General features: G+C 42.5%; 2 protein-coding genes across 4 annotated transcripts in view; one reads left to right on the top strand and one right to left on the bottom strand.

Moving 5' to 3' along the window:
- Positions 1-4,539, top strand: part of E2F5 (E2F transcription factor 5) — a 113,512-nt gene extending 108,973 nt beyond the window's left edge. The window contains exon 9 of the mRNA XM_033929392.1: positions 4,046-4,539. Coding sequence (XP_033785283.1) covers positions 4,046-4,155 — 110 coding nt within the window. The 3' untranslated portion in view covers positions 4,156-4,539. The remainder of the gene's footprint in view (positions 1-4,045) is intronic.
- Positions 4,540-15,668: 11,129 nt separating this feature from the next.
- RBIS (ribosomal biogenesis factor) overlaps positions 15,669-19,759 on the bottom strand; it is a 42,996-nt gene continuing 38,905 nt past the window's right edge. For all 3 annotated transcript variants that reach the window (XM_033934731.1, XM_033934729.1, XM_033934730.1), the window contains exon 4: positions 15,669-17,807. In XM_033934731.1, the coding sequence (XP_033790622.1) occupies positions 17,739-17,807 (69 nt within the window). In that variant the 3' untranslated portion in view covers positions 15,669-17,738. The remainder of the gene's footprint in view (positions 17,808-19,759) is intronic.

Raw genomic sequence — 19,759 nt, 5'->3', positions numbered from 1 at the left:
CGAGGGATAGGTTTTGTCTAGCGTGACTCCCAGTACTTTTAAGGTTTGTTCGAGGGGGAAAACTGATCCCTTCACTTGTATTGTGGTATCTTTGATTTTGTCGTTGGGGGTAGCTAGGAAGAATTTAGTTTTGTCAGGGTTTAATTTTAATCTATAGGATAACATCCAGAGTTCTATCTGATTAAGCAAGCTTGACAGGAAGTTGAGCAGCTCTGGTGTGAAACTGGTTATCGGGATGACAATTGTAATGTCATCTGCGTAGATGAAGAATTTGAGCTTGATGTTTTGCAGGAGGTTTCCCAGGGAGGCGAGATAGACGTTAAACAGGGTGGGGGACAGGGGGGAGCCCTGTGGAACCCCACAGGAGTTGTCCCAGCTATAAGAGAAAGAGTCATTTTTGAACACCCTATATGATCTATTTCTCAGGAACCCGTGGAACCAGTTGAGGACCTGGCCAGAGATGCCGATGTATGCGAGGCAGTCTAGGAGAATAGAGTGGTCGACTAGGTCGAATGCACTGCTCAGGTCAAGTTGCAAGATCAGGGCACTAGAGCCTTGGCTAAAGAGTAAGTATAGGTGATCGTGTAGGGAGGCTATAATGGTTTCGGTGCTGTGGTCCGAACGGAAGCCCGATTGATTGTCATTTAAGATATTGAATTTTTCCAGGTATGTAGTGAGTTCGGCATTTACCACCCCTTCTGCTATTTTGGTGATTAGCAGGATGCTCGCGATAGGTCTGTAATTAGATGGTTCTTTTGTGTTTTTTATTATAGGAGTTCTGCCGGGAAATTTCCTGTAGATAGTAGGTGATTTACCCATGCCAACATATTGGCTTTGAAGTTTAATGGTGCAGTTTTCATGATGTTTGGGGAGCAGGAATCCAGTCTGCAGAAGGAATTAGTATATTTATTGTAGTATTTGCTAAAAGTTTGCCAGTCGATGGTTGTGAAATGGTTCCAGCTTAGGTCCGTTCTGGACCCTAGGTCAGAATTAGTTATGTCGGTGTCAAGGAGAATTGGAAAGTACCCATGGGGCTTGACCGGGGCAGTTATCGATGATCTTAGTTTTTGTAATTTGGAGTTAAAGAAATCTGCTAGGGAGTTGGCGGTTAATGTGGATTCTTCATGGTTGTCAGTGAGTGTCTCGAGATTGTAGAGGTCGGTGACCAGTTTAAAAAGGCTTCTACTGTTAATTGAAACATTTCCAATTTTTTGGGCATAGAAGTTTTTGCGTTTTTCCTTGGTGAGGTTTTTATAGTTTCTTAGTTTTAATCTCCAGGCAATTCTGGGAGAATCTCAGCGAGAGAGAGAATTAGAAGGGCTTGAGCATGCGCAGATACATGCTCAAAGCCGGCAGAGGCAGGAAGAGCTTCAAGCGGCACCGGCACATCCTGTGGGCTGCATGCCGGTGCCAGATGGGGGGGGGGTGAGTTAAAGTTAGTCAGGCGGGGGGTGACTGTTCTCGCGGGGGGGGGGGGGTGCCGATTTGAGCGGGGGGGTGGAGCAATGCCTGTTCTCATGCTGGTGCCAGACAGGGGGGGGGGAGTTAAAGTTGGTCAGGCGGGGGGTGCCGATTCGAGCGGGAGGGCCTTTGCGAGTGGGGGTGGGAGCAGCGCCACTGGCCTCGGGGGGGAGGGGGAACATATCAAAGCGAGTTTCCATTATTTCCTATGGGGAAACTCGCTTTGATATACGAGTATTTTGGTTTACGAGCATGCTTCTGGAACAAATTATGCTCGTAAACCAAGGTTCCACTGTACATAGGACACCAATCCAATTTTGAGAGCAACTTAAGACAGCAGAAATACCATGGCTGTGTGAGGCATTGTCAGAATAAAGAAACACAGAAGATGATAGGGCTAACCTGTGAATTAGTAAGTTGGGGTCCTGTACTGGCTATGCAGGTGGAGGAGGGAGCTACCAGTATCCTATGGGGTAGTTCATAGACCAAATGCAGGAGAGTGGGTTTTCTTCAGTACAAAAAAATATATACCAACTCAACTCTAAAAAGATTTTTTGAAAATCATTTCATGAAATACTGCAACTACTGAATTTAATATAAGGAGGAAAAAAGCTTCAGAACCCCGTCTTCAGACAGATGAAATCTTGCTGAAAGTCTGGAAAGGGTAAGAAACCTCAGTGGCTTATAAAAAAAAAAAATCCTCCTTAAACAGCGTTGATAAATGCTTGTTAAATTTTGAATGAAGTGATAAACATTAAAGTCCATTAAATTGTGGTGTAGGTACACAGCCCAGCAAACACTTTTTCAACAGACTTATAAATACAGCTATAGCAACTTATCTTTTGAAACAGCTATGCTAGGCCGCCGCTCAAAGCTGAATCAGGGGGGCAGGAGGTAGGATGTGATCTTCTGCAAAAAATAAATCAAAATAAGCCAGAATGCCACTTTCACTACAGAGTACAGACCAGTATAACTTACTGTAAATCGGCATCAAACTGAATGCTCAATCGACTGCACTGCCCTTATCTTTGCAGCTGGTTGAGTATTCAGTTTGATGCCGATTTGCAGTAATTTATATTGGTTTGCTCTCTGTAGTGAAAGTGGCATTCTGGCTAATTTTGATTTATTTTTTGCAGAAGTTCACGTCCTAACTCCGGCCCCCCTGATTCAGCTTTGAACGGCGGCCCAGCACAGCTGTTTCAAAAGATAAGTTGCTGTAGCTGTATTTATAAGTCTGTTGAAATGTTGTTTGCTGGGCTGTGTACCTTTACCACAATTTAATGGACTTTAATGTTTATATCACTTCATTCAAAATTTAACAAGCATTTATCAACGCTGTTTAAGGTTTTTTAATAAGCCAGTGAGGTACTTACCCTTTCTAGTCTTTCAGCAAGGTTTCATCTGTCTGAAGACAGGGTTCTGAGGCTTTTTTCCTCCTTATATTAAATTCAGTAGTTGCGGTATATCATGAAATGATTTTCAAAAAATCTCTTTAGGAGTTGAGTTGGTATATATTTTTTGTAGTTCAATAGCATCCCAGGCATTTAATTTAGCTGGCTTTAAACAGGGCTTAGACAAGTTCCTGTAGGAAAATCTATAAACTATTAGCCCAGCAGTCCTGGAAAAGTTATAATTTACCTGTAGGTATGAACACTAAAAAATGTATCTACAGTGGTACCTTGGAATCTAAACTTAATCTGTTCCAGAACCCCGTTCAAGTTCAAAACGTTCGAGTTCCAAGACAATTTTTCCCATTGAAAATAATGGATTAATCTGTTCCTTGGTCCCACAAACTCAGAGGCAGCAAGATCGGGTGCCTAGCCGACAGAGGCAGCAAGATCGGCAACTGCAAGCAGTGCTCAGCCCAAAGCTTCTCTCCCAGGCGGACGCAGAAAGCTTTGGGCTGAACAATGCTTGCAGTTCCCGTATGTTCAGATTCCAAAGCAGCGTTAGGATTCTGGGGCAAAATTTAATTTAAAAAAAATTTTTGGATTCCAAGTTGTTCGATTTCTAGGGCGTTCGGATTCCAAGATACCACTGTACTTGTATTCCTCTGGATGTTTGTGACTAGAATTGGCCACTAATAGAGCCGGGATGCTGAAATTGATGAATCTTTGACCTCGTCCTATATAGCACTTTTTATATTTTATTCTAAATATCAGAGTTGAAACAATTGTGTGTGAAAGAATGGGCTAAATTCTTCAAGAGCATTTTGAGAGATTTTAAAATTGTGTATTAAATCAGGTTGTTTTTAATTGCTGCTCAAGGAAGTGCCACCAATTATTGAATAAAAGGGTTCATATACTTTTTTCATAAAGGGATACTTGCTGTTGAATCTTTTTGTTGCATATAATCCGAATTTAGATTAGGCTATATAATCCATGTTTTCAGTAAAAAAAAAAAATTGTGCTACAATAAATCATTTTAGGAAGTTCACAAAATGCATCATTGTAGAATGAAAAATCTTTGCATTTATCTATAGTATGTTTTAAGTTGTGATTCTCTTATAAGTCCATTGATAAATGAAGATACTGCTCTTAACAGATGTACATGCATGATAATGAATTTGTTTTGTTTTTTATAGTTTTTCCTCTTCTGAGGTTATCACCTACACCAGAAGATGAGTACAACTTTAATCTGGATGACAGTGAAGGAATCTGTGATCTTTTTGATGTGCAGATACTAAATTATTAGATTCTGTACATGCATTTGGACAGTCTTATCTACCTCTAATGCACTAGACTTCTTTGTAACTTAAGTATTTAAATATATAGTAAGTGTGTAATTCCTAGTTCACCGATAGGATTTCATACTTTTTTTTCCTTACGATTACCCTTTCTAAAATACCTGACACTGATCTCTGATGGGATGGAGAAAGAATGTAGCTTTTCTGGCATTTCCCACTATATGAGGAATATGGTGCCTTGAACTGAATGCAAGACGGCATCTACTGATGAGTTTCTGTCATTCATGAAGAAATTCTTCCAAATGATTTGGGTATTTCAGCTGTACAGTGTTATATACGTATTTTGTGTGTATTACCTTTGTTTATAAGATTACTCTTTCCCTAGAAGCATCTTTTTAGGACTATTTTTCATTATTTTAAAATCTAAAAGACAGGATAACATACACTGGATGGATAATCATGATGGGCTTGAGGCTAATTCAGTTGTCAGCAGTTTAATTCTAGCCGCCTCTCTTCTACAATTGTGAACAATGGTATTAATTTTTGGAAAGTTGTTATCTTACCAGAATATATATATACCAAGTGGTCTTACCAGAATATATATATGATAACATCAAACTATGCCAAGCACAGGGCTTGATGTGCTTCAGCTATACCGTGTACAGTACTCCCCCGATATTCATGGGGGTTCCGTTCCAGGAACCCCCGCAAATGCAGAAAAACCACAAATATGGTTTTTAGCGGGGGAGATAGGAGAGGGTACCTGGAGAGGCAGAAGAAAGCAGCCATAGTGCCAGCGAGTGAAGGAAATAACTCACGGTATGCTACGCCTGCTTCTTCCTGCACTAAAGTCAGGCCTCGCCAATCAGAAGCTGCTTTGACATGCAGCTCCTGATTGGTGAGGCCCGACTTTAGTGCAGGAAGAGGCAGGCGGAGCATACCGCGAGCGATTTCCTTTACTCACCGGCACTCAGGCTGCTCTCTCCTGCCGCTGCAGTTGTCCTCTCCTGCCCAGTCATTCGTGGTCAGAAAATCCACAAATGACCGGAACAGCGAACCACGAATGACCAGGGGAACACTGTATATGGAAAAATATTCACACAGGGCTCCTTTTATTAAGGTGCGCTAGGGCTTTAACGCGCGGAATAGCGTGCCCTACATTGCCACGCGTGCTAGACCTTAACGCCAGCATTGAGCTGGTGTTAGTTTTAGAAGCGTAGTGCGCGGTAACTTCCTGCGTGCGCTAAAAATGCTAGCACAACTTAGTAAAAGGAGCCCACAGTTTGCATAAAGAAAAAAGTATGTCATAGGTGAGATAGTTACTGCAAACTGTCTCATAATTAGAGACTTAACAGTGGCCCAATTAACACAAACATACAAAAAAACCTTTAAGAATTTTTGATAAAAGATTTTGTAAATATTATTTTACATATATTTTTTACAAATAGATCAGCTTTGACCCAGTATTTTAACTGTTTAATTTTCTTTGTAGCAGAAAAGCAAAGGATTCCGGACATTAGGTTATCTCCCTTTTCCAGCACGCTTTTTGCAGAAGGATGTCAATCACATCTTTCAGTCCTGTCTCCTTCCCTAGTGGACTGTACTGCCACCTTCATTTTCTACTAAAGCAATCCATTACCACTGTAACTAATATGAAGGAGGGGTATGGAACCTCCCCAACAAATTAATTCTGTTCTGCTCTATGACAAATATAATAAATATTAATAATCAACATAAAAAATGTAGGCGGAATGAACAACCTACTTGTCTATGTGCAACCAGTACTAACACAAATGGAGGACTGAGAGTCTCATCCCATTCAAATTTGATATTGATCTTGTTTTTTGTTTTTTTCATTGATTATGTTCTTTTCCAGCTGCCAGAGAAAATTCCCCAGCTCTAGATATATACGAGGTGCTACCCAGAAGTTTGGGGAATATGAACAGCATTTGTAAATGGATATAGTATGTCCTTCCGCCGCTAGAGGTGTCTAGCAGTATGTTTTGTGAATCGGTGTGCCAACGGGCTTGCAGTTGAGTTGTCATGTTGTGCGATTTTGTAAGGTTGTGTGTTAGTGACTTGGTGGATTTCGATATGACTGATTTTACTGAGCAAAGAATCTGCATCAAATTTTGTTTCAAACTTTAAAAAACTGCTGCAGAAACGCATCGTATGCTCCAGGAAGCCTTTGGAGATAGATTTTGCTTTGGTACAAACGCTTCAAGGATGGATGAACATTTTTTCCACGACGATGACCATTCTGGACGACCGTCAACAAGTAAAACACCGAAAAACATGGCCAAAGTTCGTGAGACTATCCTTGCAGATCGTAGGCAAACTATCCACAATGTTTGTGAGATAGTAGGACAGTCATACTGTGAGGTTTTAAAGTGGTTGAGTGAGAGCATTCGGCGCAAACACCTAGACAAGTGGAAAAATAAAAAATTGTTTGCTCCACCATGACAACGCACCCACTCACATATCACTTGTTTGACAATTCCTTACTTCCAAAAACATTACAGTAATTATGCACCCTCCCTATTCGCCTGACCTTGCCCCCTGTGATTTTTTTCCTGTTACCCAAAACAAAATTACAACTGAAAGTGTGCCGTTTTAACACGATTGAAGAGATCCAGGCAGAATTGTAGGGGGGTCCTCAAGGCACTCACCCAAGATGACTTCCATAGATGCATGGACTCATGGGAAAAACACTGGGATCGCTGTATACATTCTCGAGGGAACTACTTCGAAAGAGATGATGGAAACTAGGAGTTTCGGTAAGCAATTTTTGTTTAACAATTGAATTCCCTGAACTTTGGGTAGCACCTCATACAATCACACCGAAGTCCCACTCTTCTGTCATGCACTTAAGTTCTTCACCCTCCAAAATGTACCGTTCCCTTGGGTTTTTGCACCCCAAATTCAAGACCTTGCATTTCTTTAGCATTAAATTTTAGCTACCAAATTTCAGACCATTCTTCAAGCTTCGCCAGATCTTTCTTCATGTTATTCGCACCATCCCGGGTGTCTACTCTATCGCAAATTTTGGTATCATCCGCAAAGAGGCAAATCCTACCTGACAGCCGTGCAGCAATATTGTTTATAAAAATGTTAAAAAGAACAGGTCCAAGAATAGAATCAAGAGTCACACCACAGGTAACATCCTTTTCTCAGTGCGATCTCCATTGATCACTACCCTCTGTCGCCTTCCACTCAACCAGTTCTTGACCCAGCCCGTCACTTTGGGACCCATCCCGATGGCACTCAGTTTATTTATTAGATGTCTGTGTGGAATACTGTTAAAGGCTTTGCTAAAAATCTAAATACACCACATCTAGCACACTATCTTTATCCAATTCTCTGGTCACCCAGTCAAAAAAATTGATCAGATTTGTCTGACAAGACCTACCTCTAGTGAATCTATGTTGCCTCTGGTCCTGTAATCCATAAGATTCCAGAAACTTCACCATTCTCAGTTTTTTGTTTTTTATTAATCACAAGCTTTAATAAAAAGAAAAAAAGAAAGATTCTTAGGTATGTACAGAAATGTTTGTTGTTGGTTTTTTTTTTTACATTGTTGGTCATCCTTCTGCTCAAGCTGCAAGTTTGTTGATAAGTCAGTGTTGACACTATATTCGTTCCATTGCTTCTAACATGATGATGCTATTTTCTCATATTACCGCAAAGGAAGCGGTGGGGCCGTTGGATGATCATGGAATAAAGGGAGTGATAAAGGAGGACAAAGCCATCGCAGACAAACTGAACACATTTTTTGCATCTGTATTTACCGAAGAGGATTTACACAACATACCGGAAGCCGACAGGCTATACACAGGAAATGAAGACGGGAAACTGACAAGGTTGACGGTTAGTCTGGAAGAGGTATGCAGGCAGATTGATGGACTTAAAAATGATAAACCTCCGGGACCAGATGGCATCCATCCGAGGGTAATCAAAGAACTGAAAGGGGCTATAGCTGAACTGCTTCAACTAATAGCCAATCTATCGATCAAATCGGGAAGAATTCCGGAAGACTGGAAAGTGGCGAATGTTATGCCGATCTTCAAGAAAGGTTCGAGGGGAGATCCCGGAAATTTCAGACCAGTGAGTCTGACCCGGTACCGGGAAAGATGTTAGAGGCGCTGATAAAGAACTGCATCATTGATCACCTTGATGGACACAATCTGATGAGGACCAGCCAGCACAGCTTCAGCAAGGGAAGATCTTGCTTGACGAACTTGCTGCACTTCTTCGAGGGAGTAAAAAGGGCGAGCTGGTTGACATTGTATATCTGGATATTCAGAAGGCATTCAACAAAGTCCTGCATGGTCGACTACTTCGAAAAATTGCTAGCCATGGAATCGAGGGTGAAGTACTCATTTGGATAAAAAACTGATTGGCAGACAGGAAAGAGTTGGGGGTAAATGGACAATACTCGGACTGGAAAAGCGTCGTGAGTGGAGTGCCGCAGGGTTCGGTGCTTGTACCCGTGCTCTTCAACATATTTATAAGCGACCTGGAAATTGGTACGACGAGCGAGGTGATTAAATTTGCAGATCATATGAAGCAATTCAGAGTAGTTAAGACACGGAAGTATTGCGAAGACCTGCAACGGGACATAAACACGCTCGAGAAATGGGCCGCGACATGGCAAATGAGGTTTAACGTGGATAAGTGTAAGGTGATGCATGTCTGTAACAAAAATCTTATACATGAATACAGGATGTCTGGTGCGGTACTCTAAGAGATCCCCCAGGAAAGAGACTTGGGAGTACTGGTTAACAAGTTGATGAAGCCATCCACGCAATGTGCGGCGGCGGCGAAAAGGGCAAACTAATTGCTAGGAATGATTAAGAAGGGGATCATGAATAGATCGGAGAAGGTTATTATGCCCCTGTACCGGCCCACTTGGAATACAACGTCTAGCACTGGTTGCCATACATGAAGAAGGACACGGTACTATTAGAAAGGGTCCAGAGAAGAGCGACTGAAATGGTTAAGGGGCTGTAGAAGTTGCCGTACAACGAGAGGTTAGAGAAGTAGGCCTCTTCTCCCTTGAAAAGAGGAGACTGAGAGGGGACATGATCGAAACATTCAAGATAATGAACAGAATAGACGTTAGTAGATAAAGACAGGTTGTTCACCCTCTCCAAAGTAGGGTAAACGAGAGGGCACTCTCTAAAGATAAAAGGGGATAGATTCCATAAGAACTTAAGGAAGTTCTTCACCTAGAGAGTGGTGGAAAACTGGAACATAAGAAACGCCTTCACCGGAACAGACCAAGGTCCATCTAGTCCGGCGATCCGCACACGCGGAGGCCCATTTAGGTGCTCCTTGTTGAAGACCCGGATTTCCCGTATCCCTCAATATGTTTTGCAAGAAGGTGTGCATCCAACTTGCGTTTGAAACCCAGAACAGTAGCCTCTGCCACCACTCTTCCGGAGGCTGTTATAGGGGAAAACACCCTCTAGGGATTTAAGACAAAGTTAGACAAGTTCCTGCTGAACCAAAACGTACGCAGGTAGGGCTGGTCTCAGTTAAGGCACTGGTCTTTGACCTAGGGTCCACCACAAGAGCGGACTGCTAGGCACGATGGACCACTGGTCTAACCCAGCAGTGGCAATTCTTATGTTCCAATGCTGTACTTTAGATGGGAACAACTCCAGCAGGTGGCAGCGGCAGAGGGAAAGCATGAACAGGTTTTGTGGCTGACTTGAATCGGTGAGTTCAATTTTTTTTTTTTTTTTTTTTTTTTGCCAAACCAAATCGATTCACCCGAAGTGAATTGGTGAATCGATCTGAATCGTGAATCGGGCAGCACTAGTTGAGAGACACCAAAGAAATGACACAGAATTGTTTCCTATGGTTATCTGCAGGGATGGGAGCAGTAATAAATTTGTCACCATGCTGTTATCTACTCGGCATCCCAGTACTCTGTCACTAAAACACTCGTATCGACATGCCAGGGAAAAGATGTGGGTTGTGCTTGCATTCTTCTCAGGATAGAACACAAGTGAAAGGGGCCTGCTGGAGTCTTAACTCCCACAGGGCATCAGTAAAGAGCTCTAATAGCTCCGAAGGCTTGAACAGCCAGCATACTGTGGGATCCTTCCCTTGGTTGAGTTCCCCCACTGCTTTGTGTACTTGCTCTTGCTTACAGCCCTGACAGTGAGGATATAAAGCCTGATCCCTTGTCTTCCAGAGTCCCTGTCAGTAAGAGCCCCAGGGTCCACGACAGTTTCTGCCAATGACCCTGATGCACCCTAGGAGCCAAGCCCCCTTATGCGATCCCTCGCTCACCATCTGACCACCTATGAGGATCCTGGCTATCCTAATAGGCTCTCCACATCAAATTAACAAATTCAGGAGAAAAGCCTGTACTAGGCATGTCTGAGTCCCCTTTAGGTAACTCTACCTTATGTCTCTTGGGCTTTGTGGCTTCCCCTCTCTTATGCTTGGGTACACCTCTGGTCCAGGGCTCTTTAAGGGATTTTTTTCACAGGAAACATCCCCTCCCCCCCCAAAAAAAAAGTTCCTCAACCTTAGAGCCCGATGCTCCTGCCTCCCCTGCACCTGCTTCACAGGAAATCTGTTATATTAATCTTTCTTGATTTAACAGCAGCCTTTGATACAATTTACCATGCCCTCTTACTTCATATGCTGAAAACTATAGGGATTTCTGGAGCGATTCTGGACTGGTTTTTTTCTTATTTCTCTGATCAATCTTACTAAGTAACATTAGATAAATCTACATCAAGATCCTATATGCAAATGTTTGGAGTACCTCAAGATTCTATTCTATCACTAATTTTTATTTTACCTTTTCCTTGCACTGTTATTAAATTAGCACAATCAGTATGTTTTAATCTTTGCATATGCAGATGATATACAACTCCTATATCCCCTAAACTCTCAAAAAAAACCCTTGAAATTCAAGAAATTAATCAAAACTTGGAACAAATCACTCGTAGGTTAAATGTAAACAAGCACTTTAAATACAAGGTCTGTTCAAAAAGTTCCAGGACAGTTTGAATTGCGCACCAATGGGAAGTTTTATTTATTTATTTTAGAAATTTCTATACTGTTTAAAACTAAACAGTTTACATGATTTACATACATAATATTATAAAAACATAATAAAACAAACAATCCTCAGAAATCAGACTAATACAAACAAATTTTTCTACTACTAGGGAACAAAAATATTCTATAATTGTGATAATATACTAAATAACAAATCCAACACAAGCCCCTCGAAAGACCAAAATACTACAACCACACTTTCGACCTGGTTTTCAGCACAGTATAGCTAATCATGAAAAACCAATGGAATCTATGAAAAGAAATCCTCGTGTTATTACAGACACAGGGAGGACCTCGACGAAGACAAAGTGGAAGAGATCCTCCTAACCCGACGCACCTTGTCCCGAGGCCGCACGCTCTTCTCAGGTTGGTCGACTGAGGCCGAGGTCGAGGGCAAGGTCGGGTCGAGGCCGGGAGCATCCCGGGGGCCGAAGCCGAGGGCACAGAGACCGAGGCCGTCGACACCGGGGCAGTCGAGGCCGAAGCCTGCTGCAGGTGCGTGAGGGCCCCGGACAGCTCCGAGGCAATCAGCGCTCGGAGCAAGTCCTGGAAGGCCGGAACCCCCATCATGGCGGGTAGGTCCGGGGCCGTAGGGTGCTCCCTGGAGGAAGACCTCGGTCTCGAGTATTCCCTCGGGGTACCCGACTTCGGCACTCGGGGCGGGGCCGAGGACGACCCACCCGCCGTCGAGGAGCCCGAGGATGGCTTCTTCGCAGACCCTGGAGTCGAGGACGGAAGCGAGGACTTACCCTGGGCAGGCTTCGTCGAGGTAGCAGGCTTGGACGAAGTCGAAGCGCGCGGTGAGGTCGAGGGACCCGAGGCCGAGGTCAAGGCCGGGGCCGAGGCCGACGTCGAGGCCTTCCCCGCCGCGGGGTCCACAGCGAAGAGCTCCGCCATTCGGGCACGGCGGCAGCGGAGCGCTCTAGACTGAAAGGTCGAGCACCTATCACAGGTGTCCGTAGGATGCTCAGGACCAAGACAAATCAAGCACCACCGGTGTGGATCGGTAATCGAGAGCAACCGATCACACCGGGAGCACAGCGACTGAGCGAATACACTCTGCCGCAGTGTCAGAAGGCAAATTGCTAAGAGCACGATTTCCACAGGGCTTCTGGCTCCGCGGAAAAAACTGAACTGAGGACCACGAGGTGGGGATGCGCCCTCTAGTGGGCAGGAAGGCATGCACATGCGTGGTGCAGTGTAGCAAACTTGAAACTTCAATCAAGTTTGCTTGAAAAGCTGTCCGCGCTGGGGCTCCGTAGATGACGTCACCCACATGTGAGAATATCATGCCTGCTTGTCCTGGGATAATAGGTATATCAAAATTTAAATAAACTTGAAACTTGAGCAGTATAGCACAAGGGCACTCTGTTGGCATCTGTCTAGAACAAATCTGGCATGAATTAGGCGTAAAGAAACCCAAAGACTCCATCCCTGCCATTTTTGAGGCAAAATTAGGTGATCTGAAGAACTGTGTGTGTGTGTGTGGGGGGGGGGGGTTGAATCAGAAAATCTAACAGGTGCTGTGCCACCATTTTGGTGCCCCAAAATGGCTCAAACACTTTAATTGAAAGTTAAAAAATGCAAACCCTAAAAACAGGATTTTAGTGGAGGGCTCTATATGAAATGGCAGAAAGCTTTAAAAAAGTGTTTTTAGATTCTCCCTCCTTTTGCCCATAGCCTGTAACAACTTTACTTACGGTGCAATGTGCTCTGAAAGTGCTGCAGCCTGCCTCAGCACTAACTCAATAGCTGAATCTGAGATGAGAGACCTTGCTTCTATAAGCCAGTCCTCCAAACGCTGAGATCTTTGGGCTGCCAGTCAGACTTATCCTCAACCCTCTGGAACCACATGTGAAGGGGGAGTCAAAATCGTAGCTGGCCCCCTGAAGAGCCCAGCTGAGCCTCTTGGGGGAGCCTAACAGTTTGCACTCATGCCCCTGTGCATCATTAGGCAAGCTAACCAGGTACGGATAAGGACCCTGATAGACTGGTCAAACAGGTCTCCAAGTCTGCTTCTTCACACAGGCAAAGCTTTCCCTTGCATTGGGGAGCTCTGGTGCCCTGAAAGTCACACAAAAAATTTTCAAAAAGCACTGAAAATAATAAAGTAATATACAGAACACCACTGACTTCTGTTTGCAAGCAAAAGGAAAAACTGAAGGGGGGTAGTAAAACCCTTTGGAAAAGAAAGTGGAGTTGTAAACCTGGAGTGACATTGTTCTCCACAGCTCATGGGCATGGAATTACCATACTGTCCATAATAACATACCTATTGCACTAGGAGTTCCATTATCACAGCAGAATGGAGGTAGAGGCTAATTTAAAATGTAATTTTGGGTTGTTCAAAGTAATACAAAAACTATGCAATCTATCTCTTAGATTATTTAATACTCATACATAAAAATAAATCCCCTATTACACAGCTTGGCAGATTGTCTCTTTTCAGGAGAGCAGTGGCATGAAGAGAAATTCAGATTGCTAGATTATCATCTAGCATGTTGACTGCACCACCTTAGGTCTATAATATAAAGTAGTAGTCCCCAACTCCAACATGGAGTAACACCCTGATGGATCCTTTTTGAGGGTGTCCTCTGAATATGCACAATAATTTGGATATAGTGCACTGACAATCTCAAATTTAATCATTGTGGCAATCCAGAAAACCAAGTGTGCCTTCAAGACTGAGGGCTGTAATTACTAAGGTGCATTATTGATTATTGATTTAGAATCAGAAAATAATATTAAAGATTGAACTAGGCCAGTTACTGGGCAGACTTGTACGGTCTGTGTCTGTGTATGGCCGTTTGGAGGAGGATGGGCAGGGGAGGGCTTCAATGGCTGGGAGGGTGTAGATGGGCTGGAGTAAGTCTTAACAGAGATTTCGGCAGTTGGAACCCAAGCACAGTACCGGGTAAAGCTTTGGATTCTCGCCCAGAAATAGCTAAGAAAAAAAAAAAAAAAAAATTTTAAATTGAATCAGGTTGGGCAGACTGGATGGACCATTCGGGTCTTTATCTGCCGTCATCTACTATGTTACTATGTTACTATGTTAGTGTGTGGTATTTTACCCCAAATCTATGAATACTACAAAAAGTAGGGTAACAAAATGTATAGCCAATCAAAAATAGAAAATTTTGCTAAACAAGCATATCATACCATGCAGGAGTAATGGGTCACACAGTTAACTTCAGTTCAAATTAAACAAAAAGAAACCTCAATGCTCCCCCATTGGTCAATTTCACAACCATTAGCTGTGTGGAATGTTTGTGCCAACTTCTTTTGGGGGGAGAGGATAGTGGAAAAAAAAAGTCTGAATAAATATACTAATTCACAGTAGTAGTAACCCAACTTGGCCAATAGATTAGTATCAACATTTTATTTTCCTATTTTAAATGACTGTTGCATCATCTAAAATGTATTACTATTTTATTTTCTGGAATGTCTTTTTTTCTTCTTCTATTATTTACTTTGCACTAATAGATTTTTTAAAAAAAGTGCAATGTGGATGGCTAGCTTTCTGGATCTAATTTAAGTCCACTGAAAAAGGGTGTCTGCTACTGAAGATTTTAAATGTATAAAGTTAGTCCATTACCAAGGTCACATCTTGTGTTTTTATTTAATCATTATTTCTGTGCAAGTAATGTGGATTAATAAGACAACTGTGCTACTTCTCCATTTCAGTAAAAACTAATACTGTTCACAGGACAATTGCTGAGAACTAGCTTATGTTGCTGAAACACACCATAATTTGTTTTTATACTGTTCTGGAAACTGTATGGCTGTGGCATATTTTCCCTCTCTGCTTTGCATTCATATTTTCTTGGTAATAGTGCTGCCCCACTGATTTTGAATTGATTTCACTTTCCAATAAAAATTGGACTCTTTGATTCCTGACATACCTCCGGGCCTCCTAAAGTAGCAGCAGCAGTGTCCGGTTTGGTAGAGGCAGTACAGGCTTCTCCTGGCCTGGCTTCCCTCTGCTGTGTTACCAATGACATCACTGATGATGCGGTAGAGGGAAGCTGGTCACCACCTCCGCTGCTGCTACTACTTTAGGAGGCACAAAGGGGGTTGGGGATGAGGTCAGTTGGGAGGTGCTGCACAGGGGCATTAGAAGGAAAGCTGCTCCACATGGGGGAAGGAGAGAGGAAGAATTGGTGGAGATAGGATGGACAGGGAGAGATGGTGCATATGATGATGGAGGGGACTAGAAAGGTTTGACCCAGGGCACAACGCACGGAGAGAGGGAGGGTAGACAGTAGGAAAGAAACAAGTGGAAGGGAAGGTACAGAGATGGAAAATGGATGGAGAGCATCGAAAAAGAAGAAAATGTCAAATGGGCAGGAGACCCTGGCACTTAGTTAACAGAAGACAAACAGAAACCAGAGTCTGGGACCAACATGATTTGAATAATAAAATGACCAGACAACAAAAGGTAGAAAAAATAATTTAATTTCTGTTTTGTGATTACAATATGTCAAATTTGAAATGTGTGTCCTACCAGAGCTGGTGTTAGACAGCATGAGCTATGCCTTAACAAAGAAGTATTTTTTGCTTACACAGCAGCACCGGCATGGGGCTGGGGTGGGTGAAGAGGCTACAAAATAAACCCGCCAGAACATTTTCGACCTGCCAGAAATATTTTGGAAAAACACCCAATTAGGTGGGAAAAGTGAATTTAAAAATTAATTCAGTAGGCCAAATCGAATCAAAAATGTTTTCCCTGAATTGGGCAGCAGTACTTGGTACCATCCCTTACCAAAAGGGCTCTGGTAACCTGAAACGTCCACTTTCCTTGTACCTGTTCTTGTTTCACTTGTATGCTTTATACCGTGTTTCCCCAAAAATAAGATGATGTCTGATATTAATTTTAAGCCCAAAAAAGGCATTAGGTCTTATTTTTGGGGTATGCACATGATCATCTCTCCCTCCCTCTCTTTCGTGCAGCAGAACCCTTGAGCGAGCACAATACCATCCTTTCTCCCATCAGAACCCCACCATGAGCCTTACTTACCTCCCAAAGCAGCATCGGGCCAGCAGCACTCTAAACAAGCCATTTCGGCCTTTTACACCCATGAATTCACTGCTGCGTTACTGATGACATCATCAGTAATGCGGCAGTGAATTTATGGGCAGACAAGGCCGAAGCAGCCCGTTTAGAGTGCTGCTGGCCCAACGCTGCTTAGGGAGGTAAGTAAGGCACGCGGTGGGATTCCGATAGGAGGGAGGGAAGGCTAGGGATTCAGCTACACGATGGGTACTCACTCAAAGGTTCTGCTGCACAAAGGAGGGAAGGGAAACTGCCAGCGAATCCCAGTACTAGGCCTTATTTTAGGGATAGGGTTTATATTAAGACCTACCCCTATTATGCTTGGAAGTTATTGTGAAAAATTATAAATAAAAAAATACCTACCCCGAAAATCCTGCTAGGGCTTATTTTTGGGGTAGGTCTTATTTTCGGTTAAACATAGTAGGTGTGAGCTTTTCATTTTTTTTGAAAGGGTAAACTTGAACACAAGTTTTTTTGGGGTCCCCTGCTGCTCGAGGGTATCCTTTTACCACTGAGGCTTTAAATTATGAGAAAAGTGTTGGTTGTCTTTTTAAAGACATTACTGCTGTATATTTCAGTGAACAAGAAATATGGTGCTACTAGCTGAGGCTGGAAAGAAGCAAAGGTATGTCCCCTACCATATTTTCATGCATTATACATGGATTTTTTTTTTCTTCACAAAGCATACATACTCCGTATGCACTGTGTGGATGCACTATACCAGTGTACTTTTACATAGATACACCATTTGCGCACATAACCATAACAATACCATATATGTTGGTATGACTTAAAATCATAGCAAGCTGAAGTCCCATTTGCCTTGTGTGAATATTCTAGTGGGATGGAAATAAACAAATAGATGGAAAATGCTTCATAGTACTTTGTATGATGTATTTAATATGATCCAGGCTGCATTCTGTCACTTGACAATTGCTCCATACTGTAACTGATTAAATTTTTAATCTTCTAAAACTTCACTGCCACAAAGCTAGTTATCTCCTTTTAGTCCACTGCTAATGTAATTGTATCACTGCCACTTTTAAAGGCAAAATAAAGGATGTGTTAGGATAGATGTTTCAGTGCATACATTGTCAAGTGCCTTCTGTTTTAGCACTTTAAGTGCCTCATATTTTGCTGACTTCAGACTTTTCACTTTCCTATATTTATTTTAGGAAAGGTTACTGCTTGTGTAGTTTATAGTAAGATGTACCATCATCTTGTAAATTTCACCAGATTTCTTTTTATTAAACCTGAATAAAATATTAACTAAGTATTCTTTTTTCTGATATACATTCATTTATGGGGGAGGGGAGAGTTTTGAATAAAGCCTGCTTAATTAAGATCCATGGCTTGACTTAATCAACAATTGGTGGTGGTAAGATGTTGCTTTTTTTTTTTGCAGTCACTTATGTGTGTGGTCATTTTGCTCCTCAAATTGTAGTTTTTTCATGTTCACAACTGAGAAAACAAATTTGTGGCTTCATCGATGTTTGGTGGTTCACCTTCAGGCTGCTTTGGATTCTAAGAGAGAAAAAAACAACAGAGTTAAATTTCATGAATTTACTGAACAGAGGTTGTAGTTACTAAAATTTAAACCTGAGAAGCTGTTTAGAATTTCCACCAGGAAACAAATAGCAAGTCTTTCTACTGAATACTTTTGCCACAATAATACGTTTTTCTATTCTGTTAAAGTTTTCATTTATAAACTTCCACCTGTACATATAAAAATGTAGTAATAAGAGAGAGAGGTAGATTTTCAATCCAAGGGACTGCAATTAAGGTTTCAGTTTAGGTAAAACCATTAAACATTCTATGAAATATGGAATAGTAGAGGAAATTAAGGAAAAGAGAAAAGACGTGAGTGATGGGCTAGAGGAAATGAGCAAAGACACAATTACAGGAAACAATCAGCACCAAAGCCAATAGCTAAAGAAAGGTTAAAAGAGTACCCTAAACAAAAATTTCAAGGTTGTTTGGGGGAGAGATTTTTTATTCTTTGATAACATAGAATTAGACATAGCTAATCCTGTGATCTGTACTTGGTATGACATAAAACTTAGAGCTTTCAAGAAAGGCTTTAAAGCATATACCTAAACTTCCTCTAGCCATTGGTCTATTACCGTATTTTCACGCATGCGTTATAAACGATTTTACAAACCGTGCGCGTTATACGTGTGAGCGTGTTTTACAACTTTTTTTTTTCAATCCGATCGGCATCCTCCCCCCCCCATTCGCGTCACCCCCCTCCCCCGCGATCCTACATTCCCCCCCCCCCAGCACCGCAAAACATCTCTTACCCGATTGGGCACAGACACCAGCACCAATGCACAGGACGTGCCAGTGCCAGAAGATCCTCCCTCGTTGGTTTGGGCTGGGTGGGAGAGATCCTCCTTCTTCCTGTGCCGGGCTGGACTAGGCTTTGAGCATTTGCGCATGCTCAAAGCCTTCTGGTCTCGCTCTCTCCGGAGTCCAGCCCGGCGCAGGAAGAAGGAGAATCTCTCCCGCCCAGCCCAAACCAACGAGGGAGGATCTTCGGGCACTGGCACTGGCACATCCTGTGCATTGGTGCTGGTGCCGGTGCCCAATTGGGTAAGAGATGTTTTGCGGTGCTGGGGGGGGATGTAGGATCGCGGGGGAGGGAGGGGTGACACCGGTTCGTAGGGGGGATGCCAGATCAGATTGAAAAAAAAAAGTTGTAAAACGCGGGTAAGCAAGCGGGGAGGAGGATGCCGGTTCGGAGTAGGCGGGAGGAGGTTTTAGCATGCGCAGTATACGCGTGTGCGTTTTACACGGGTGCACAGTATATGGGTGAAAATACGGTAATCAGTTTTTCACTTGACAAAGAGCTTCATCTTATAAGTTCACTACCACCACTTTAGCTCTTCACATTTTTCCCCAGATTTTTCTGCTTGGTTCTTTAAAGATTTTCATCCCATCAAGAAGAAAAATCTAAGCATTGTTTGAACAGCCAGCTAAACCAAGCCAACATTCAAAAGATAATTGCTTTCTTAATTTTCAACTGGTTGTTACAAAAAAGTGAAACTGATAACTGGAAAAACAAGCCTGGATCCTGAAAATGGCAATGGCAAATCAAGATCAAGTATGCATTTATTTTTTTATTTGTTTTGATTTATATCCCATTCTCCCAGGAGCTCAGAACAGGTTACAGATTGACATTCACAATCAGATTTAGGACAATATCATATCATACTTTGAGTTTATCTTGCTAGGCAGACTAGATGAACCATATCTACTATGTTATGTAAGAGTTCTGCGCAAGCAGGATGCATCTTTGCAGCTGGATGCTTTTGAACTGGATGACAAATTCCCAGGGTGAAGGAGTGACTCGAGACATAGATTCTCAATTATTGCTGTGGTGGAAGTTAAACTTTAGTGGAAAACTGATGTCTGCCTGCTGCCTGGATAGATGCAAGGTGCAATGCAGGAAGGATATTGGAATCTTTGGTGAAAAA

This window comes from Geotrypetes seraphini, chromosome 2, assembly GCF_902459505.1.
Source record: "Geotrypetes seraphini chromosome 2, aGeoSer1.1, whole genome shotgun sequence".
Taxonomy (NCBI): domain Eukaryota; kingdom Metazoa; phylum Chordata; class Amphibia; order Gymnophiona; family Dermophiidae; genus Geotrypetes; species Geotrypetes seraphini.
The sequence above is the reverse complement of the archived record's forward strand: the minus strand, read 5'-3'. Positions and strand labels throughout refer to the sequence as shown.